The sequence below is a fragment of the Eleginops maclovinus genome, chromosome 19 (genome assembly GCF_036324505.1).
Source record: "Eleginops maclovinus isolate JMC-PN-2008 ecotype Puerto Natales chromosome 19, JC_Emac_rtc_rv5, whole genome shotgun sequence".
Lineage (NCBI taxonomy): Eukaryota > Metazoa > Chordata > Actinopteri > Perciformes > Eleginopidae > Eleginops > Eleginops maclovinus.
In genome coordinates this window covers 8,316,078-8,340,412 of record NC_086367.1, presented here as the reverse complement: position 1 = coordinate 8,340,412, position 24,335 = coordinate 8,316,078, and the positions used below count along the sequence as shown (strand labels likewise).

The following is a 24,335-nucleotide window of genomic DNA, read 5'->3' as shown; positions in this document are numbered from 1 at the left end:
ACTCGAACTCCAAATATTTGTATAATTTTACTTTTATTTTTCTGCTGCATTTGCATATCAATGTTTTATATTTCCATATTTGTCGGGCTGACTTGGGGCAGTTGGACATGATATTCAAACTCTTGTTGTGTTTTTTACTGGAATGAGATGAAAGACCTGAAACAACATAGCATGGCTGAAGCAATACAATGTATTATTCCCACAGTGATTGGTTATTTTCTAATTATTCATTCAGGTATCTGCATCATGTTCAAAGCCTTCAATGTACTGCTGCAGTTTACCCCCACCAGAACATGCAGGGGATGTCCAGTGGCACCCAGTTGTTTTCCATCCTGATTTTTTGTTATCAAGCTCTCAAAAATATTGAGTGCTTTAATTAAATAAATGATCTAAATTGAAGGCTAAAATCATCAGGATGCTCCTTTGTAATTATGTTCTACTGAAGTGTTTTTGCCTTCTCCAGAAAAGAGACATGAGAGCTAAAACTGGAACATGATCAACAGAAGGACTAACCAGGAAGTAATAACTTTCATAAACAAAGAAAGCTTCAGTAGTCTGTCCCTTGATAAATATAAAAATCTTAAGAATTTTAGAGAGGTTGACAATCAAAGGCTTTAATATACCTTCCCTGAAGACATGATACAAGAACACCCTCTAGTTTTGGGACTATCTGCGCCTCCCGACGCGCTCGAGACCAGATCTGGCAGGTTTCTCTCGAGCAGACTCTGCCTTGCACCCCCGCATCACGATTGGACCTGACAGTGCCTTCAAGTCCAATTAAGAGTGAAGCTCTGACAGAGGAGTGTGTTAACCCTGCATGGCGCGCAGCTCTACCCACCCAAAGTGTTGATGTGGCATCTCTGCAGCCATGCTCTTATTTCCTTGCACAATGTGAATCTCCACGGACTGGTGTTCATTAGAGCCCACAGCCGCGTTCTTACCCGTAACCCTGGACGGATGCCACTGTGTCCTCAACCTGTCAACACTTTCTGTCCATGAGCAATAGCTGGAGTAGAGAGAAGTTTCAGATCAAATAACAGGTACCCAAGAACAGTACTTGAGTAAATATATTATGTTTTCTTAATTGGAATCAGAGGCTTTAATATTTTTAATACGCAGAAATATTATTTCTGTACGTTTCATTACCATGTCGCTTGGCAGATTCCAATCGCTGTAATAGAGGTGACACTGGGAAGTTTCTCTGTGTCTCAGTGGCACGCACGTCACTGTAGCTAATCCAGAGCCAATTCAGGGCAGGGCAGTCCCTCTGTTCTCTCCTTAATCTGTTTCGCTTCCATATCTCTTTTGTGTACCTTGATTGCTCTTCAAATTGCTTTCCTGTGCCATGTTTCATAACATGAAAAATTAAACCCCTGGTGCAGGAGGCTGCTGTTAGGAGGCTTTCACTGTCAAAATATGTGCCTGGTCATTCGTGACTGTTCTCTCTTCTTGCTCCAAAGCCCTCAACCCCCAAGCACCAATAGTGTGTTGCTCTCATTAGATTGGTGTGTGTGAGTACAGTGTGTGTACAGTACAGTATATTTTGTTATAGTATGCAGACTTATCTTGCACACATAACTATACAGCTCCGGAAAAAATTATGGGACCACTCCCAATTTTTCAGAAATCTCAATCTCTACATGTATGGCAGCCATTCCAGTGTCTGTACATTGTCAGTAGTTTGTAGAATACAATTAAAAATAATAATAACAATTGAACTCAAAGACATACCTATAAATAATCAAACAAGAGAAAATGATAATGCTGAAGTGGTCTCTTAATTTTTTCCGGGACTGTATGTTTACATTTAAAAATAAAGATGATTACCTAAATATACCTCGAAAAACTGTAAGCTATTTTAAACCATTTCCCAAAAGGAATCTATACACACACGTGGGAAAGTACGTAAAGACATTATGTAATCAAATTAGATGGACCATTCATATATAATTTAAATATGTATGTTTATAAGTTAACCTAATTTATAAGTCGCAAAATCACCTTTTTTTTTTACACTGTCCGTGAGAATTCAAAATTCAAAAAAGAGTACGAGACTCAATCCACTACCATTGGTTTTATTGAGCTTTTAAGTACTTCAAATCTTATACTCAGTTGCATATTTTACCAGTATTCCACTGGTAAATGGTGCTAATATTGTGCTGTTTATTATTTCTGTTTGTGGTGGGGCGGGGGGTCTTGGTTCATTCTCTCTTCAGGAATGTAAGTGGCAAATGTGATGCCGACGTGAGCGATGTGCTCTTGGTGGCTCAGGGCGGAAATGTGAAAGGCGAGATTGGAAGTGCTCCAGGAGTGAGTGCTTGAAATTACTGACAGAAGAGGTTCAGTAACCTTTTGCAGTCTGTCAGAATCAATTAGGCAGTGAAAGGAATTCTAAAGATACTGATGATTGAATGAAAAAAGAACTTTGCTCGCAAACGATGAATAGCTGCTGACTGGGGTTCATCATGTTGCAGATGGAACATCATATTATCTCTCAGACTTTAGACACATTTTAGACTGTTCTGTAAAAAAAAGAAAGAAAAAAAAAACTCTCTGTAATTCAAAGATATTCTCTCAATGTTTTGATTCAGCTGAACAATGAATAAAATGTTATCTCATTTGCAACTATTTACAGAATTCCTCAGTAAGGTTATAACTCTGAAAACCTGATTTATGTTCACAAAGACATCCAGGAAATGAGGGCAAATATATGACTGGCCGTAGAAGTCCCTGCTTTTATAGATTACCATTTACCAGAGCATCTTTCTCTGGAACTTTCCCCATCCACTATATTTTACTTCCTGTGCTGATTCACAATTCAGAACACAAGCTGCTGTTAAGATGCTCAAAGTAAATTATTAGGGGAAGCAAAGAGTTCCTTATCCAATTTAGATGGACCAAGCCCAGAAATCTGATTTACCAGTAAAATAGAATGACGGAAATGAAATTACAAGAGGTTTGTTCTTTCTTTCCAACAGAGGACGATCAGATGAGCATCAGCGAGGGGGGCCAGGGCGACCGTCGAGGTGGTGGTGGCAACGCGAAATCTGGCCCAGCAGGGGAGAAGGACAATAACAACAACGAAGAGTACGAGAACTACGACGAACTCGTGGCCAAGTCCCTCCTCAACCTGGGCAAGATCGCAGAGGACGCTGCCAACCGAGCCTTGACGGAATCTGAGATGAACAGCAACTCCTCTAACAGCGCTGAGGAAGAGGATGACGATGATGAAGAAGAGGATGAGGAGGATGAGGAGGACGAAGAGGAGGAGGAGGAAGAAGACGAAGAGGAGGAAGAGGAAGGGGATGGACCACAGAGGGGGGATCTGAGTTTGGACGTCGACAGTGACGTGGTTCGGGAGACAGTGGACTCCCTAAAACTTCTGGCACAGGGTCACGGTGCTGTGCTGTCTGACAATTTAGACGGACAGGAGTTTGAGGACGGCGCTGAGAACGATTTTCCTCGCCACGGGCACAATGGTGGCAATGGACAAGTTAAGATCAACAGTAACGGACAAATAGAGAACAGCGACGAGGAGGTCTGTTTAAGCAGTCTGGAGTGCCTACGGAACCAATGCTTCGACTTGGCGCGGAAACTAAGCGAAACAAAGTCCACTGACCGAAACGGACCACCGGGGCAAAACCATTTTTCGTGCGGGGATCCCAATCAACCGTCCCAGCATCACAACTATGGGAATTTCCACCACAGCCAAGACGACAGGCGGTCGCTTGATAGAAACTATTCTGACATGGACAATCTCCTGAAGCTGGAGGAGCAGCTGAGCCCACGCTCCAAGGCCTTTGCCAGTTGCGCGCAGGAAAATCGATATCACACCAACCTGCGGGACTTTGACGAGGACACGGCCTCTGTGACGTCGGATCGATCAGAAGAAGTGTTTGACATGACAAAGGGTAACCTGTCTCTGTTGGAGAAGGCCATTGCACTAGAGTCAGAACGCGCCAAGGCAATGCGGGATAAAATGGCGGCCGAGGCTGCCAGGAGAGACGGGGTGAGGTACAGCCATGACGACCATGGCCATCGGCACGGCTACGGTGTGGAGCGTAAAGCCCGGCTTCCTGACGGTATGAAGAAGCCTTTCTACCATAAAGGTGAGTGGCTATTTCTCAAGCCTCCATTGGAAAATACACAAGTGTAGACATGTTTACCTCATTTAACAAGCTCAGGTGAAGTGTTTGTCTGCTGCTGTTTCGCTCTGTATTCTCATCTATCCTGTGCTGAAGACAGCCCACATGCATTCTGGGAACCTCACCGTAACCCCAGGACAAGCTTTTTTCAGCCAATTTGGAAATTCGCATCTCGGTAGCAGCGGGAGCGGCAGCAGCAGCTTATGTTGTTAAAATAGGCCAGCATGGAAACATCAGAGGGTAGGCTTGTCAGGCATAAGTAATGGCAATCTGCACGGCCTGTTAGGACCGCAAATCTCATCCCTGCGATGCAGCTTGGGGTAAAGCTGCCTATTTTTAAACCTGCGCAAGCAATCGGGAGAGGAAGCTACAAAACAGAGGCCTGTGCCTTTAGAGACGATTTGTTCTGTAGGGAACACGAAAAACATTTTACCCTTGTTTGTGACACTTATGACCTACCATTTAGATTGGTACTTATTAAAACCACAGAAAACAAATACATATGGCTAATCCTACTGTGCACAGACTGCAGTATTGCATCAGGAGTAATTGTTATACAGTTTACTGGATGTGCTCGATATATGCTCTCAAACATAGAGAGTTGCAGTGGCATTTCCACTGGTCTAATTTCATCAAGTCTTGGCGTCCCTCTCATCGTTTCCCTGACTACAATGTTTTCACTAAGTTAGGTTGGATAAATTCCCCCCATAAGGAACATATCAGATGAGACCAACTAATAACAGCATGCTTATTTACAGCTGGGTTATATTACGCCTTAAATGCCACACGACTCACAGCAGGTAGATATTGCGACTTGAATGCCACTCAAATGTTAATTTCCAGAGCTTTCCATGGCCCCTGTGTCTGGCTAATGTCGGAATAATGAGAGCACGCAAAAGACAGTTGCCTCACGATAACATCTCTCTTCGGGGGAGATAGTGGCATACACTCGTTGACCAAGGTTCCTGTGTGATTCATAAAACAGAACATGGAGAGGGGGGGGGGGTGCTTCAGGGAAGAGCCCTGTTCCCTAAGAGAAGCACGGGGCTGAGATGAAAATTGAACAGTATCAAAATGACCGATAAAGAACGCCAGGCCAACTGACTGCACATTAATTATCCAGAGATGGTATGGTAATGGGGGCCATTTGCTATGCAAAGCGCAGACCGTCCCCAGCCACAATCAATAACCCCTGCTTTCTAATATGCCTTCCACTCCGCTGCTTTCACTCCCTGCTATCGACGCAGGCAGAACACACTGCAACATCACGCAGGCCATGCGTACGTCAAGCACTCCTGCAAGTGAAAATACAGGATTATATCCAACACTTACACTCAATGTAATCTCTCCCAAAAGAAACCTTTAATAAGATGCCGACCGAGTTCTTCATCAACACGCATTTCCCTGCCTTTATTGAACTGGCGCAGACAAGAGAGGCAGACATGACACAGCAGTTTTATACCAAACTCATATGCTCCCAACGTGACACAGATAGATGATAGCCATGGAGGATAATGAGGTGCTTTTTCCTGATGAACGAGGCATGGGATTCCATTTGGTGACTCACATGTAATTGTATGAGTAGGTGTTCTCCATGCCTTGCCCCCATTCACTTGACTATTCTTCTCTTGCTCCACAACCTCTGCTTTTATTTTGGTTTGCCAGAAAGGGCCTTAGGTTGAGCTACTCAGTTACACAGGCCTGTAAAACTTTAATCAGTGGTCTGTCTTTCTGTGGCATGAGATAATGGCTGCTCCCCTGTCCACTCGGCTAATACTTGCTCCAGATAATGGTTTCTGTCATTCAAATGACTCCAAATGGATTACACAATCTGATACAGCACTATTCTCCTGTAACTCTGCTGTGAGAGATATTAGAGGCCCTTATTGCTTCCTATTTTATCCTAATTTTCATTTAAAATGGTAATGCACCCAACTAAAGCCATGGCAGGTCGACTGTAAGAACATTCCTCGACCTTGTTTGAGAGTCAAAGTGGTTTAAAGGTGGACGGTTACATCGGCACAAACACTGCCAGTTGGCACAGCTCGGCACTGCTGGAAAACTATATCTGATCCGGGTTTCGAATAAATGGAAGAGGTTTTTGGGGAGGGAAAGACAATCTTATCCGCTGTGATCATCTTTGTGTGTGTGTGTGTGTGTGTGTGTGTGTGTGTGTCTGTGTCTGTGTGTCTGTGTGTGTGCTCTTTGAACCCTCAGTTTCACGCTTTCCTAATAAACAGTAATGGGAAGGCATGATTTGTTTTTTTATTGATCTTGTTTGACTCTAAACTGACATATGAAACGATTTTTGTTGAAGGTCACAAACTCGAGAGTCGTAATATTTATTCAAACTTCACAATTTCACTACGGTTAACAACACTCATTATCAAAATATCCGTCAGCGAGCCAATTACAGCATCTTTGTCTTCAACACGTTACTTTAAATAAGCACAGCAATAAATAATGTTCAATAAATAAGAACTAAATTACATTTAAAAAACTGATTTTGGTAACAATAGTGTAACCAAAACCAGTGGGGATTGAACCTGTGTCCAAAGATCAGCGCATTTACCCACTAATGCACTTAGCAACACCCTCCAGATATGTTTAGATCTCCATTGCTTTCTACATAGATTGTACGTGAATAGAATAACATTGGTATAATTTACTGTTTTTAAAGGTTAAAAAGAGCAATGTCAAATATAATATGAAATATATTGTTCAAAATTAGATTGAGAGGAGTATGGGGCACCATGAACCTCCTGGAAATGATGCCATTAGCAATAGTTTGTGAAAAGTCAATGAAATCCAGAACAGACAGACAATGTAAACAGTAAAACTCCAAATGTTTTGTTAACATCTGTTCCTTACTGATGCAGCTGTTCTCAGCTCTCCACACAGTATAACACTCTCTTAGTTATTCCCCCAATGTCCTGATCACCACAAAATGACTCTCTACTCACAGATGTTTCACGTGCGGACAAGAAGGAAAGTCGATGTCCGACACCGGGGTGTGATGGCACGGGGCACGTGACGGGCCTGTACCCCCACCATCGGAGTCTGTCGGGCTGTCCGCACAAAGACAGGGTGCCACCAGAAAGTAAGTCGTACACACCTTCGTGTGCTCTGATGATCAGCATGTACCCTGTGATCTCTGCAGTGGCTTGTTCTGTGTGATGTTGGGGGGGGGGGGGGGTGAGAGTCAGACAGGTCACAGCTGCACTTCTCTCGTGACCTTTTGCATGTGGCCATGGTTTTGCTTCAAATTGCTTGCCCTGTGTGCCGTGGTGATGAGGTGGGACATGAGGCCTTGGGGATGTGCAAATAGAGGCTGCATGAGACTTTTCCCTCCACTAGACTGACCGTCGGTACCTGCTTGTGTTGGTCTCATCATTGTGAGGTTACATGTCTTGCATGCTTCTTCTCATCAATGTGAGACTGGTAAGAAAAGGTTGAATGCCATGCTTTTGTATCTCATTTCTGTAGAGTTTTAATGTGTGTAAGGTCTTTTATGTTTCTCACAAAACCTCCCAGATGCTCCCAGATCTTGATAACAGCATGCCTGCCTCAGTCATCCATGCCATACCCCCCTGTATCTATTTGTGTCCCTTGCTCAATTAAGTTGTGTTGAATAGAACGGCTCTATCATACAGCATCTCTAAGCCACGGATCAAGTGCCGTGGCAATAGACATTAGCCTTGAATAAATAGTGAGTTTTGCCTCTCGTTTACCTTGTGCCAACTTCTCAATAAAAGCCTTTTACACATTCATTGAGCGCAGCGTGAAAATCCAGTTATGATCAGTCGTGACCCAGACTGCAATCAAAATAAAAGAGGCTTTAATAATGGCAAAGAAATTAGTGAGCATTAAAGATGGACTTGTAAAGAGCAGCAGTGTCAGCTGACTCACACTGAGGTCCCTCACCTGAGACTTCTCCAAGAAATGCAAAATGACTCAGAGCCGTTGACCTTGACTGGGATCAAGAGCCCCAAAACGGAATTTGGAATGGGCTTCAATTGATTGTCACTGGAGATTTTGGAACATGATGTCTCCGTTCCTCCTCCTGTTCCTCACTTGTGTTGATGGGGCTGACTTTTTGGGGGAAACAATACCAGTAATACTGCACAGGATGCTTTAGATCACAAAAAGTTATTTTCTTAATCTTTGTGGCATCATCTTCGGCCCTTTGCTCCTCACTTCCATAGGACACTTGAGAGTCACACACTCACACACACACACGCACACACACACACACACACACACACACACACACACACACACACACACACACACACACACACACACACACACACACACACTCAGACACTCAGACACTCAGACACAGAGTCATGTTGCTGTTTGAAGGTGATCTTCTCTGAGTTACCTGCTTTTGGTTAAGTTGTATCTTCCTTATCACCAGGTTTTGTTAATATCTGGTAAACACTCTCATGCAGACTTTGTGCTTCACCACTTTAAAAGTATAGATGAGCAATGTCTCATTTGAGAGCAAAGATTATGTTTCGGCAATATTGTGAACGATTTTGAGTTTTCAAATAAACGTTTTTTCCAATATAGGGCGAGTATTAAAGACATGAGGCTCTCATTGCTATTTGTCATCTCAAAAAGAAAACAAATTGCAACCTTTGCTTGTTGTACTTGCCATATATCTGACTTATGTCACAACCTCTGAACTTTGCAACAACAATCAATCAAATTCTGCTTTTGACCAGGAAATACTTACCATCCATATGTTTATACTTTGCCAGGGGCCCCAAAACACCCATTTCTTCCATTGTCAAGGGCCAGTAATGAAATATATGACATCTTCTTGTGCCTCTCAATCATTATGAGTTATATGTCTGAAGATATTGAACCATAAAAATAGTGAGAGATTTTAAGGCTGAAAATGACAATGTTCCAAGTGGAAAAGGACTCTGTTTTTTTGCTCTCAAATTGCACAGACATTAGATTTAAACAGAAATCAAATATGTAAACGAACAAGCTCTATCTTATTTGACACAAAATGACCCTGTAGGGAGGATTTAGCTGTGGGCAAGTCTCTCTCTTCTATTAACACATTTGCTCTGCTGAATGGACAATGTATTATTAATGCAGTGGCTCCATTTAATTGGGGAATCACACGGTGCAACCAGACTGTTCCTTGGGAAATGTGAAAAATGACGATTAAATTATATCTCAAATTCATTAACTCCCATTCCTGTTTGCTCATTGTGGCTCTTTTCTGTGGCGTGCTAAAATATTTAACTAGCTCACATGGGAGTCTTTGTTTTTGTCTTTAGAAGGGAATTACCTTGTAACAATGCTTCCTGTCTGCATCCTTCGGTTATACTTTTCTCACACTGCTGGAATTTGAGTTGTGAAAGAAGTACTCTTCTCAAGTAAAAGCCCTGCAATGACAATCCAATCCAATCCAACTTTACTTGTATAGCACATTAAAAAGACAACAGAGTTGATCAAAGTGATGTACATCAATGAAGCAGCATAAATACAATTAGACAAAACCGATAGGGACAATAAAACCATACTTATCTTCAAAACCCTCATACACGATGTAAAAACATTTCAAATCACAACAAAATAGAAAACCCCAATGTTACTGAGTATAAACTGAAAAATGTACCCGTAGCAGAAAAATCAAATATAAATGTTCATCTAATACACAAAATTATTCTAAAAGAAATACAAATTACATAAATGTAAATGGCTACTGATTAATGTTCTCTCAATCTCTTTAAAAAAGTCTACTGGCTAGTTTAATTTATAATAAATCAACATCATTTCTCATATATAACATATGTAACTAAAGCTGTGAGGTAAATAAAGTTAAAATTAGAACATTTCCTAAAGTCCCTCAAATATACACTTGAGTAAATGTACTTAGTTACTTTACCACAGTTTAATTTCTTGCCGCTCTCTCCCTGCAGAGGGCATGGCGGCACCTGCATATGCATAATGTATTGGCTTGTGGCATGTTGAGGTGTCAGGCTTCATCCAATTACCTGCAGCCAACGCCAATTAGTATGTAAGGGAAGGAGGATGATGAGGGGTTAAAGTTTAAGGGGGTGATAATGATGAAGCTGGTGCCGGTGGGGTTCGGCCCTGCGAGCCGCTGATTTGGAGACGACCCTTCCCCGCGCCCCCGCCTGCAGGGCTCTGACGGCTCCACTCGGACATCCATAGATCATTAATCTAATTGGCTGGTTGCCGAGGGGATCTGAGACAGTTATGGACTGTTTTAATGGTAAATGGTATTGAAGACTGCGCTCTCTACCCTAACAACGCACGGGATGATAACACAGTCTCTCAGGCAGCTGTGTTCCATGTGTCTGCGTCCCCCATTGATTTCAAGGTTTCGTGTTTTGCATGATTGCTGGCTGTTGGTTGCTCTGCATGCCTAGAATTTCCCTCCATCTCTGTCTCTCGCTGGCTTTGTCCTGTTAAACCTAAATGACATCTTTTTATTCATGACTGTCCCCTATTCCATGAATACTAATTTGAAAGGCCCGATAAGTGGTAGCAATATGGTGGGAAACCTTGCCTGCCCTCTCAAACTAGTGTTCATTAAAATGAAGAAGAGGTCATTTGGGTTCGCACAGGCTCATTTCTTAATGATGTTTATAATGCCGAGCTCCTCACACACTAATAGAGCTCATGCGTGATGGTAAGGGGCTCCTAACCTTCCCTGTCTTTCACTCCTATCTGCTGTCTGCGTGAAGTCGTGGCTATGTATGAGAATGTTCTTAAGTGTCCTACGCTGGGCTGCACGGGACGCGGCCATGTCAATAGCAACAGAAACTCCCACCGAAGGTAAGTGACAGCCTGCCTGGAGAAACTGGCACTGTCCATAATACACCTTTCTTTTTTCACCATGGGACTTATATTCACATCTTTGTTTGGAAATCATTTTGTCATTTTCAGTTCAGTTTATTGTGAACTCCCATTCTTGTTTGTCTTTGCAACATATTATCTGTGGTGTGTGGAAGACTACATTCCTTCTCATAATGTTTGGTAGAATTGAATCGTAAAAGTAGTTCAGCTGCCTACCGTTCCCAGGGTTTAACAGAGACTGATTAGAATGCAGCATTTCACACCCTCCGCAGCGTAAATCATTCATCAGCTCGTGGCAAGAAAACGGCATCCATCAGGTGCAGGTTTGGAGGGAAGAACTGAAATAGCAGGGCGCTGTCGCCAGGGCTGTCAGACGGGGCGAGGTGACAGTGAAAGAGGAGTGTCACACACAGCAGATGCTCAGGGAGTCGGGCGTAGCAGCAGCCATTAGCACCTTTCTGCCACTCAGCCGGGGTGACAGGAGAGGTGCAGGCCTGGGAGCAGCAGAAAGCATCCACGCTGTGTTCAGTGGAAATGGGCACGCACAGTAAACTTTCACTTTTACTAGAAAGCGCTGATATAAAACTCCATAAACTCTGGCACATGACACACACCGTTATACCTGCACACAGCCATGCGTGTCCTCTGACAGGTGCTCAGGAACTCCACACTGGCTTCAGGCCATTGTCAAAGATCATTTTTTCACCACAGGCCGGCACACTACAGTGACAGACTAGATGGGGAGTAATAGGGGTTAAGAATAACAACATGAACTTTTGTCACATTTGGTCAGTAAGGAAACTTTACAGACGTAAATCCAACCGGAACATGCTGTAGGTGAACATCCGAAGTGTTGCTGTGTCTTGTCAGCTCATGTTTGAAGGAAATACATTCACATTATGTACTTGTCCATATGGGAATATCTATTGTAAGAATTATTTAAAACCAATCAACTAGACACATGCAGGCTGTCGCCACTCTAAGTGGGAGAAGGGATGAAAACGAATGAGTTAGCATCTTAAGCTAATACTTGGTCAGGTTTTGGCGGCTGACACACTTCTAACAGCATGTGCATTCATGATCAAATTTTCACCTTTCAAAATGTGTAAAAAAAAAAGTTCCGTTACTTAGGTTTGATTGTTATTTCAGTCTTTCGGGGTGTCCCATCGCTGCAGCCGAGAAGCTGGCCAAAGTGCAGGAGAAGCACCAGGGCTGCGATCTTCCCAAATCCAACCAGGCCTCTGACCGAGTCCTAAGGTATTATTCCCTCCTCACTATTATATCCATCCCATGAAATGAAATGATGAATGAATGGTTTCTATCTCTAAATATTGGATAGTAAGCAGATAGCATAGATACATGTCCTTCTGCAGCCTTTGTTATGCAGTCCACTGAGGGTAAAGCAGGTGGTCAGTCACTCAAAGGGCATGAAGACGAGTGTTGTGTGTCTGTTATGTATTATCTTGTTTATTCAGTCACGTTGGAATGTTTTGTTGTTTTTTTTCCATTTCATTTTGTGAAGCGGCTGAGATTCGAGTCTCCCCTTTTTGTTTTATGTTTACGTTCTCCTGTCCCCTGAGAATACTTCCAACAGGCTGCACGTTCATGTCTGCGCTCACTATTGAAGGCAAACGGTTTTATTAGATCCTCACAAAATTGGCCTCGTTTATCATAGCGCAGGCAGAGCTTTTTGAACGAGAGCTTCTTTGATAGTCATGGAAATGCTATGATGAAAATTCATAAGTAATTGTACATTTTATATTTCTTTCTAACGGAACATCAACGGCATACAGACCTGCTTTTCATTTCTCCGTGTTCTTAGATTTGGGATATAAATGCATATCAAATGATAAGAAGTATGCAAGAATAATACACGTGGAAATTCAATCTTAGCTGTTTTTTATTGACTAGGTACAAAAAAATCACTTATAGCAGGGTTATTATTTTGTATAGCACGGGGGAGAAAGCAAACATGAATATAGTGTATAGAATGGAGGCCCCAAACTCTTAATCATCTCCACCATCTACTAGTATCCTCCATATTCCTATGCTGGAGTTTTCCATAAACCTCTGTTCATACCCTTGCATCTGCCCATTTTTTTTAAACCAAACCCCAAAGTTCCCTCTCCTTCCCCTGGGCAATCTTGAGTGCCTCAGTCCAACTTCCACCCCCTCGTCATTTATTTTCCAGGCCTATGTGCTTTGTCAAACAACTGGACTATCCACAGTATGGTTACAAGAACAATGTCTCCACCAGCACGCCCCGCTCCAACCTGGCCAAGGAGCTGGAGAAGTACTCCAAGACCAGCTTCGACTACAGCGCGTTCGACAGCAGCAACAACCACCCAGTGTACGGGAAACGGGCCATCGCACCCAAAGTTCACGGGCAGAGAGACTCCTCCCCCAAAGGATATGACGGTACTACTTCACAAACATAGATCCAACTTTATTTTCATAAAACATTCCCATGTCACCACATGTCTTAATTTCTCCAATGGGGAATTTAAAGTTTTAATTTTCCAGGGGTCGCTCAACTGATAAGTGTGCTCATCAGTTTATGAAAACATCACTTAGAAGCCATAAACATTTCAGGCGCACAAGGACAGTTTGAGTTTTCTGATGTGGCGTATTATTTTTGTTTTGGATAAGTGTCAATTTTAGATCCACAATTCTGACTTATGAATGAATGTCTTTCTCAGAATTCTCAGGCGTCAGAATTCAAAAAAGAAGCGGCCCTCTAATCCTCTTCCGTACAATGTAATAACTAGATCTAACATTTTTTTCAAGGCTAAATTTTATGAATCTATAAACTCTTAATAGAGGGCAGAGATTGTAATCCTCTTCTTAAATTATTCCAAGATATATTTTAGAAATCCATATCCTCATTTTCAGTATTAATCCAAAAGCATTGGCCTTCTTTTCATTTTGAATGTCTTGAATGCGACCCTCAGCCAAGCGCTACTGCAAGACGTCCAGCTCGGCCAGCAGCACCACCAGCACCTACGCGCCCAGCAGCAGCAGTAGCAGCCTGAGCTGTGGAGGAGGGGGCGCGGGAGGAGGCAGAGGGGGCGGGGGCAGCAGCGCCAGCAGCACTTGCAGCAAGAGCAGCTTCGACTTCAGTCACGACATGGAGGCTGCCCACATGGCCGCCACCGCCATCCTCAACCTGTCCACACGCTGCCGAGAGATGCCCCACGGCCTGGGGGGGAAGCCTCAGGACCTTTGCTCGCAGGTAGGAGGGGTTAGGAACAATCATATAGTGCATTCTGTATGCCGACTGCCAAAGATAGAAACTAAGGCCCTGTGTCCACTTAGCGCCTTTTTCTGGCAGAAAGACGCTAGTAGGGCCCTGGGCAGAGCCTGTTCCCAACCTTTCATAACAAAAAATGCTCTCATCACTTTTTTTATGGACTTTATATATAACAAAAAGCTTCACCACTCAAACTGACAGCTGTACAGCATGAAGACAAGCGTTGTACCACAATAAAAGTACAACACTCAACGGCAGCAACATCCAGTGTCCGCCCAGCCATCTGCTAACAAATTGGCTTTTGGGTCAGTCATTTTCTGAAAAGTTGAAATATTTTCATCTAGAAACGCTCAAATCGGCCACACAAAATAGCGGTGTACCCAGTAATAATGTTCTGTGTGCAGCACTCAGAAAATGCTGCTACAGTATGTGGACACGGGCCCTGAAGTGTCACCAACAGGCATATGCTGGTGGGTTTTGGTTCAGTTGAGTTGAAACTCTTTTTTTCAAGATGAAAAAAAGTGACAACCCTGATTTGACACTGCAGCCTCACATGGCTCTATATTCACTTCACCTCTGCCCTTCGCTGCGGACACAACAAAATCCACTGACAGATTATCTCTGTGCTTCTTTGATTATACTAATACAGGCAGTGAGAACTGACAGAGATAGGAAGAGTTCAGCACACACACACACACACACACACACACACACACACACACATACATTCCCTTAAAAATCCGGGGCTGTGTCTCACACTCAGGGCTCAGCAGGGCAGTTTTTTATTTTCTGTCACAGGATCAGATAGGAGCGGGACCAAGCGCCGCTCGACACGGAGTGAGCCCAGTGTGTCATTTCTGAGGAGATAAGGTGACGGTGTTTCTGTATTATCTGCGCCTAGATGCTGAGCTGGAGACTTGGGGCCAGAAAGAGAGAGCACAGCACAAGGCTAATGCTGGCTTATTACTAATGTTGACTGCCGGAGAATAAGTGAAGGTGGTTGGGTTGAAAGAGAGTAAAGAAAGCCTTTTTGGTGGGATGCACCTTAATGTCACAGTGCAGAAGGGAGGAGAGGAGGATACAGGAGAGGAGGACACGGAGGGGAGAGGAAAGGATAAAAGCCAAAAGCAACGTTCCTCCAAAGAAAAGTGGAACGGAAAAAACTTGGCGGGAACAAACGCCAGAGGACTTCCTCCGGTCCTAAACTCATCCCATTGTCTGTCCTTCCCCTGCTCCAGGGCCAGACAGGCAGGAAGCTCTCCGGGCAGGATGGGAAGACGGGAGACTTCAGAGAGTTTTTTTCTTCTTCTTCCTCTTTCATCTCCACACCTCACCTCGTGGCACACACTGTTCCTCTCTATGTTTGAATGAAACTTCACACACTCTTTCCTCCTTGTATTTTCAGGCTGTCTCTCGGTCTGTTTCCCGAAGTCTCAATCTGCTGCTTGTTAAATTTATTCAACCAAAATCTAATTTCCTCTGTTAAACATCAGAGATAAGTTTGAATAACTGATCAAGGCCTGGAGATGAAAAACTCATTGGAATTTAAAAAAGGACGAAAAAGACTATAGAAATATCCAGAAGAAAATCTAAATTTGAGTTGCAGAACAATATTTCCCTTATTGCACGACCCCTTGAACTTATCCTGTGACCTCATAGCGGGGACCGACCCTCAGGTTTGGAACAAGTGGTCTGCAGTCCAGCAGCTCCATTCAAAGTTAGCGAGATATTCTTTTAAAGGATTGTACCTCCGTTTGTTCATAGTAAATGTACTACAAATCATGTATAAGTGAATACTACTACTTTGAACAATTACATGTTAAGCATACTACTGTATACATTAGATTTTAGATTCCAAAGACCTACAAATTGCTTGAGAAAGGTAATGAATCAAAATAGTATGGAAGAGGAATTAGGCCACATGTGAACAATTCTTTGTATAGATAGGACCACAGGCGAAAACATGTTTTAAAGTCTGAGAATAAAATCTGATTTTTTAAAACAAGTATATTTTTTATAAAAATCTCAAAATTCAGACTTTTTTCTTAGAGTTGAAAAAACATATATTTTGTCTGAAAAAGACACAAAGAAAATGATCACAAATTGCCCTAATCCTCTTCCACAACATAGGCATCATATTTGCCTTTATTGTTTTCAAGTTGTTGATTTTACTTCATATGTGTCAGATTCCCCACAGAACACATGGATGATAGAATTAACCAAACAATCTAATATTGCTTATAAACAGCTGCGGCGCACAAGCCTTGTTTTAACGGCAGACAAAGGTACACTGGTGTAACACACACTCTGCTTCTGAAGAGTAGAGGAGGGCGGACAGAGTGGGTACGGAGAGGAACACATGTTGTGATGCTGGTTTTATTTTAAGACGTGGAATAAGTGGGCAGTAGTAACAAGGCGAGAAACCCAAAGTGACCTCTCACGCTCTGTCCCTCTTCCTCCCAGCATCTCCATTGCAACAGGGGTCAGGGGTCACAGGAGGGTTAGAGCAAGAAGGGCTGATCTCTAATGAAGGATGTGGGCTGCATGCTCACATACCATCCTCGTTAATTGGATATGAAGGGTTGGGTCATGTTAATTGGACAATGACATACAATAGAGCAGCTGACAAGGAGAGGGCGGTCAGCCGAGCATATTCACGAGGACACGATGAGTGATGGCAACACACCATGGGGCATTTAACCTTGGATCAGTTCCTACGCAACTTGACCTTTTGTTTTACAGAGACTGTTTCTATTGTTCTTACTTTCTTTACTCCTTTCATACTCATCTTCTGCCTCCTTCTTGCTCTTTTCTCAGCTCTGTGGCAAATCTGCATTTTAACTTTTACTGGCGCTGTAATATCGAGTGTGTTTAAGACAGACGCAGAAATCTACATCATGTATGCTATAGTTACTTTTGCCATGGCGTAACCAGACTGCATGCTCTTACTTGGAGAAGTGGCAACCACAGCATTTTCTGAAAATGGCCGAGTGACATTAGTAGGTTTTCACTTGGTCCGTCGGAAAAGGTTTGTCTCAAAGGTCTGTGTGCGTAAAAGCCGATGCACAAACAGAGAATTGAGATCCACCATTACAAACTGGATTAACAAAAGGTATTCTTTTGTTTATAAATTAAGAATAGTATTCTCAACTTTCTTTTTATTTGTGGGATTTGTTTGCGTATTTGCAGATCCTTTTTATATTTGCAAAAGCAAGATTTACTATTTTTATGGAAGGTGTTTCACATTAACAGACTCTACATTTGCACGAGGATTGTTGAACTACTCACTCATATAATATTGAGAGAAATCTAACTCGTAATTATGAAATCATTTGAGGTAACAGATGTGCAGAAAGGTGCTAGTTTAAAATAAAGCTGGAACGACTGATCAAAGAATCAATTAACAGAAAGAAGTAGCTTACTAGTAATTTCTCACTTAATTGTTAGTGGTTTTTAATGCTTAAATGGCCGTAAAAGCTGTTTTCTGCCTCGCGAATATGATAGTATAAAATGTTACGGCTTTCCCTTTGATTTATAAAATGTTATAACAAATATATTTGGGATTACAGACTGACAAACGAGACATTTAAAAACATCAACGTGGACTTTGAGGGCCTGGGATGGACATTTTTCACTATTGTCTGTTTATACCAAAGAACCAAAGAGTTGTAGTAATCGTTGTATCAGGACCCCATCATTTCTCTGCTTGTCTTCCATTTTTCCAAATGTCTTATTAGCACTTTATTCATAGTAAGATATCTACTGACCCAGCAGTAACATTGTTTTCGGCCCTATTTTTAAGTCCTTGGTTCAGCCACAGCTCTTGCAGTTTTCATGCCCAGTCTACACTCTCTCACCCCCCTACCTACGTGTTTGAGTCAATGTGCGTCACAGAGGTTTTGGCTTAAGACACCAGGAGAATCCACCCCAAGGGACACTGTCGGCTGAAATCAGCATTAGAGCGGCTATCCTGCTCTGCGAAGGGAGCAAGGAGAGTAAGAAGGAGAGGGAAGATGAGAAAAAGGAAGTCAGAGGACACAAACACAAACCAAAACAAAAGCCTTACGGTATAAGTGCCAAATGTAGATGAAAGACAAAGGCCTGCGTGCTAGGATACAAAGATTCAAAGCCACACTCTGCAGGCAGAGCTTTAGTGAGCAGTGTTGGACGTGGCCCACTTAGTCCCAGAACACAGCCTCTATTTTTGGGATTGCAGCAGTTCTAGTTCCAGCCACTGCTGCTCATCACTGTTCTCAACCCCACCCCTAACCCTCAGCCCTGCCCCCCTGTGATGTCCACTCACATTAGCCTCACACAACACAAAGTCATACACACAGACACACACACACACACACACACCCATCTGACTGCACAGAACACAGAAGACACCATGGAAGGAGAGAGAGAGAGAGAAAAAGGAGGGATGCATTCGTCCTTGAGCGCTGATGACCTCTTCTACTTTTGACCCTTTTTATGAGTGACATTCTACATTGCTACTGTACACCGCAAGTGTCTAATCTTTCATCTGCTGCAGACAAAAAAACAAATTGGAATATTGTTACGGGTATTTGAACTGCAGGTGTTATTGATCCCTCTTTTAAGTCATCTAAAAACTACACAAGTGAGCACATCACTGGAGGAGCAGAATATTCAAGCACTTTCATGTACTTTTTTTGTATTCACCACTGTTCCAGCTACTGTTCTGCCCAGCTCTGATCCTAGAATATGAATATGTTTGACTACTTTGTAATCAGATACTCTCTCTCTCTTCTACCCCCTTCTCTCCATCCCTGCCTCCCTCTGTTCTGTGCACCCTTTCTCGTAACCATCTCACTGAAAACCTACAACCCAAACAAAAACCCACATCCAATTTCCAGAGTCCGGGTCTTGATGTCGATGAGAACGGTACCTTGGACCTGAGTATGAGCAAGCGTCTGTGCAGCGGCGGAGGGGACTCGGTGCTCACCCCTCTGGAGCCCATGTCCCCCCAGAGGCAAGCTGCCCTGCTGGGCTCCCGCTGCTACGGCATGGGGGACGCCGCAGACTGCTGGGACCTGCCTGTAGACTACACCAAGATCAAACACATAGACGAGGATGAGAAAGAAGTAAGAGAAAAAATAAGAAGGAAACATTTTGGGAATGTATTTTAGTGTAAGGAGGATACACTGTATCAGTACCTGCAGTTAGTCAGTCAGTACCGGCCTGTCAGGGTTGAGTCACCTTAAAAAGATCAATGAAATGGTGTTATTTGAAGCACAGCACATTTCCTACTCAATCCTATTCATACAGATATTAAATGTTTCATCGGTTACACACAACCTTCTCTCTGCTTCAGAAGGCTCCATCACATATTACATTTCCTTTAACCCTCTAAGGCCCCGGTTGTAATTTTTACAACATCACTTTAAGTTATCCTAAAAAAGTCAGTAAATGTTTGGTTTTTTAAATGACTACGTTTACATAGTCAAAAGGTCCTTTAGTTCAGCCTCACAATGCTATTGGGTAGTAAATGTGTTTATAGGTCCCGCCGTCTGGCCATAAACTCACACAACTTCCAAATCTCAAAACCAGGCAACATCTCTGTTTTTTTATTAGATTTGGACTTGTCAGATTCAAGTCAGTAAAATGCCTCAAATATTTCTTTTTGTGATATTACAAAGTCTAAGATTTTTTTGTTATTGTGGAAAGAATTCAGCAAATTTTATTTTGATTTATTTTATAGGAAAGGTCAAAACAAAAATTGCTAATGTTTTTCTATATTTGGGCTTTACAGGGTTAAAGGATGAAGAGTAGAATAATAAATAGAAATGACTATTAGTGTGAGTTGGGAATAATTATAAAGCCGTGGAATATGATAGTTTATGGTTTTAAAGCTGATAGACAGTACAGTGGCCATGTGTTACCTATACTGTCTGTTCAATGTCTCCAGCCCAGATGATGTCCCTCTGAGCAATGGCACAACACAGTGTCTCCAAGTCAAACATTTGCACTGCTGTCTGATTGTCTTCTAGGTTTCCTACCTCCCCATCTTACTCACTGCTTGGCATCATTAGAAAGTCATATCAGGGATTTTTGGAGGGGAACCTAATGAATCTGCATGTTAATTGTCAGCAGCGTTGAGGTATCTGCTCTGTGTGTATCATGCTCCCCGCATGCTGGCTTTCTGTTTTTACATCTCGCTCTTCTCCAAAATGAATTATGCAAAGTAGCACCTTGGGAGGGAATCGGAATAGCTCATCTCATCAAAGAACTGCTGGAAATCAATGCACCACTGCTGGGTGCGCCTGTCTGTGTGTACAGGCACACACATGTGCTTCTGCATGAGTGTGTGGGTTGTGAATATTCATACAAGCCTGTATGTGTACCCATGTCTCGTTGGGAGTGTGTTGGCATGTGTGTGCGAGTCCCATCCCTAGCCTACTTTCCGCATCTCTGTATGCATGCATGTGTCGTCCTCCTTCCTGTCTGCCTCTCAGCCAGCGCTCCCTTTAATTAGAGACGCTCGCTGGCTGACCCAGCATCACAGACTCCGAGACAGCTTGAGCGCTGGATAATTTGGGCCCTATCTGGACCTGTCTCTTTATGGGTATTACTGTACATACACTGCGAGCTCGGAATAGAGGGAAAGAGAGGATTTGCATCGTCGTGCCCCGGCTTGCATGCTCTGCAGACAAAGCACGGCCCCACATAACACAGCCAGCTGCGGGCTGGTGCTGCACCGCAGTGCCATCTACTGACCCGCCGATGCATAACAAGATCACAACCAGACACCTCCCTCAGTGTTCTGTTCTCGCACGCACACACACTCATGCTCATTTGGCACTGAGTCATTATTTCCTCCCAGGGAATCTATTTTCCGGCTCTGGTAGACTGACAGGTGAGGCTCAACAGTCACACAGTCCCAACCATTAGCATTCAAATTGATGAGAATCCATGGTATGACAGGTGTGTGTGTGTGTGTGTGTGTGTGTGTGTGTGTGTGTGTGTGTGTGTGTGTGTGTGTGTGTGTGTGTGTGTGTGTGTGTGTGTGTGTGTGTGTGTGTGTGTGTGTGTGTGTGTGTGTGTGTGTGTGTGTGTGTGTGTGTGTGTGTGTGTGTGTGTGTGGAATGAGCAGACAAAGGGATAAGGAAGGTGAGGAAAAAAGTCAAATTATTAGAGACTGAGGAAATAAGTTTTGTCATGTGCCGGTTATAAAACGCATTTGAACTGACTGTTGTTGAATATGTAAAATCGAGCATTTCTGAGTGAAAAACAATCCCTTTACACCTCTCTGTTCCTGTTTCCCTCCTTTCCCTTTTGTCTCTTCCCTCTGATCCTTACCACTCTCAGTCGGATGACCTGGACCCCTTCCATGACCTGCTGGAGGACCGCTCCTTCACCACAGATGTTAACATGCCCAACCCCAAGCCCAAGTACGCCCAGTGCAAGGAGAGTAAGAAGGACCTGATAACGTAAGAGCCCCTCCTAGTCTTCCCACTGTTCCTCCTATCCACCTGACCCCACTCATGCTCTGCTTACCCCCCTCATATTATTCCTTTGCTTTTTACCCTCATCTTTGCTCCCATTAGCCTCAGAGAACCATTGCCCTGCACCCTCCTGAGCTGCTGTCTTGCAATAGGACTTTTATTAAACAGCTTTATCTCTCCACACCAATCTCAGACATGTTATAGTGTCTACTGATGCTGTAATTGTAGTTTCTCCCTCTTAAAAGCTTTATCTTTATAAGAAACATCCCTAGTTCCATGGCCCTATCAAGTTGCTGCTCTAAGGAACCACAGTATGGATCACAGACAGTGAAGCTAAACTGGAAACAATGAAAAAAAACAATCAGGAACGACCCGTTTTTCTGTAATTTATTTCATATATTTCTTCTCCTTCCCTTTGGGCTTATAAGTCTGTCTATTTTTCCGACGGCAGATGTCCCACACCGGGGTGTGATGGAAGTGGTCACCTGACGAGCAATTTCACCACACATCGAAGGTGTGACTTCCTCTTCTCCTGGTGGATTCTAAGTCTACTTCTCTTTATTGTTTTCAGCTTACCTCGACTATGCTGTCAGACACCTGTAGGCACAATGTCTCTCTCTCTCTTTCTCTCTTATTTGTTAGCCCTTTGAATATCCTGAAACAAGGGTGCCATGAAAGAAGTGAAGACTAAATTAATTACAGATTGGATACACGCTCATTTTCAAGCTAAACCCTGGGATAAAATGATTTCTCGATGGGCCGGGTGTAAAGCCTTCTAAGCTGATGTTATTCAGTCCTCCAGGCCCTTCCCATAGTACAATGCAGACTAAGCATTTACCATTCAGAGTAAGGAGACTTAAACAGAGCTGTTGAGTGTTGCAGAGCGAGGTGAGTCTGCAACAACTGATTGGTATCAGTCTGGAGGCTGCTCTGGCTGTTAATACTTCATATTCTCCTGAACAAGCTCAACATTAACTTCTAGATTTAATCGATTTCGCGACGTCCTTGTTGTTACCCACGGATACAAATACTCAGAGGGTTAACTCATTTAATTCAACTCCCTGCACCTGCATCATGGCTTTTCTTTTTCTGCATTACCTGCTTTTATGTTTGCATGTGTTTGTAGATACAGTGGGGCAAAAAAGTATTTAGTCAGCCACCAATTGTGCAAGTTCTCCCATTTAAAAAGATGAGAGAGGCCTGTATTTTATCATAGGTTTACCTCAACTATGAGAGACAGAATGAGAAAAAAAAAATCCAGGAAATCACATTGTCTGATTTTTAATGAATTAATTGGTAAATTCCTCGGTAAAATAAGTATTTGGTCACCTACAAACAAGCAAGATTTCTGGCTCTCACAGACCTGTAACTTCTTCTTTAAGAGGCTCCTCTGTCCTCCACTCGTTACCTGTATTAATGGCACCTTTTTGAACTCGTTATCAGTATAAAAGACACCTGTCCACAACCTCAAACAGCCATACTCCAAACTCCACTATGGCCAAGACCAAAGAGCTGTCAAAGGAGACCAGAGACAAAATTGTAGACCTGCACCAGGCTGGGAAAACTGAATCTGCAATAGGTAAGCAGCTTGGTGTGAAGAAATCAACTGTGGGAGCAATTATTAGAAAATGGAAGACATACAAGACCACTGCTAATCTCCCTCCATCTGGGGTTCCACGCAAGATCTCACCCCGTGGGGTCAAAATGATCACAAGAACGGTGAGCAAAAATCCCAGAACCACACGGGGGGACCTAGTGAATGACCTGCAGAGAGCTGGGACCAAAGTAACAGAGGCTACCATCAGTAACACACTACGCCGCCAGGGACTTAAATCCTGCAGTTCCAGACGTGTCCCCCTGCTTAAGCCAGTACATGTCCAGGCCCGTCTGAAGTTTGCTAGAGGGCATTTGGATGATCCAGAAGAGGATTGGGAGAATGTCATATGGTCAGATGAAACCAAAATAGAACTTTTTGGTAAAAACTCAACTGGTCGTGTTTGGAGGAGAAAGAATGCAGAGTTGCATCCAAAGAACACCATACCTACTGTGAAGCATGGGGGTGGAAACATCATGCTTTGGGGCTGTTTTTCTGCAAAGGGACCAGGACGACTGATCCGTGTAAAGGAAAGAATGAATGGGGCCATGTATCGTGAGATTTTGAGTGAAAACCTCCTTCCATCAGCAAGGGCACTGTGAAGATGAAGCGTGGCTGGGTCTTTCAGCATGACAATGATCCCAAACACACCGCTAGGGCAACGAAGGAGTGGCTTCGTAAGAAGCATTTCAAGGTCCTGGAGTGGCCTAGCCAGTCTCCAGATCTCAACCCCATAGAAAATATTTGGAGGGAGTTGAAAGTCTGTGTTGCCCAGCAACAGCCCCAAAACATCACTGCTTTAGAGGAGATCTGCATGGAGGAATGGGCCAAAATACCAGCAACAGTGTGTGAAAACCTTGTGAAGACTTACTGAAAACGTTTGACCTCTGTCATTGCCAACAAAGGGTATATAACAAAGTATTGAGATGAACTTTTGTTATTGACCAAATACTTATTTTCCACAATCATTTGAAAATAAATTCTTTAAAAATCAGACAATGTGATTTTCTGGATTTTGTTTTCTCATTCTG

General features: G+C 43.1%; 1 protein-coding gene across 1 annotated transcript in view; it reads left to right on the top strand.

Annotated features, from left to right (window-relative positions):
- The window catches only part of myt1lb (myelin transcription factor 1-like, b), an 88,288-nt gene that overhangs the window by 54,220 nt on the left and 9,733 nt on the right, over positions 1–24,335 (top strand). The window contains exons 6-14 of the mRNA XM_063908043.1: positions 2,979–4,109; positions 7,111–7,245; positions 10,883–10,973; positions 12,144–12,251; positions 13,186–13,412; positions 13,946–14,226; positions 19,122–19,349; positions 21,574–21,695; positions 22,162–22,224. Of these exons, the coding sequence (XP_063764113.1) occupies positions 2,979–4,109; positions 7,111–7,245; positions 10,883–10,973; positions 12,144–12,251; positions 13,186–13,412; positions 13,946–14,226; positions 19,122–19,349; positions 21,574–21,695; positions 22,162–22,224 (2,386 nt within the window). The remainder of the gene's footprint in view (positions 1–2,978; positions 4,110–7,110; positions 7,246–10,882; positions 10,974–12,143; positions 12,252–13,185; positions 13,413–13,945; positions 14,227–19,121; positions 19,350–21,573; positions 21,696–22,161; positions 22,225–24,335) is intronic.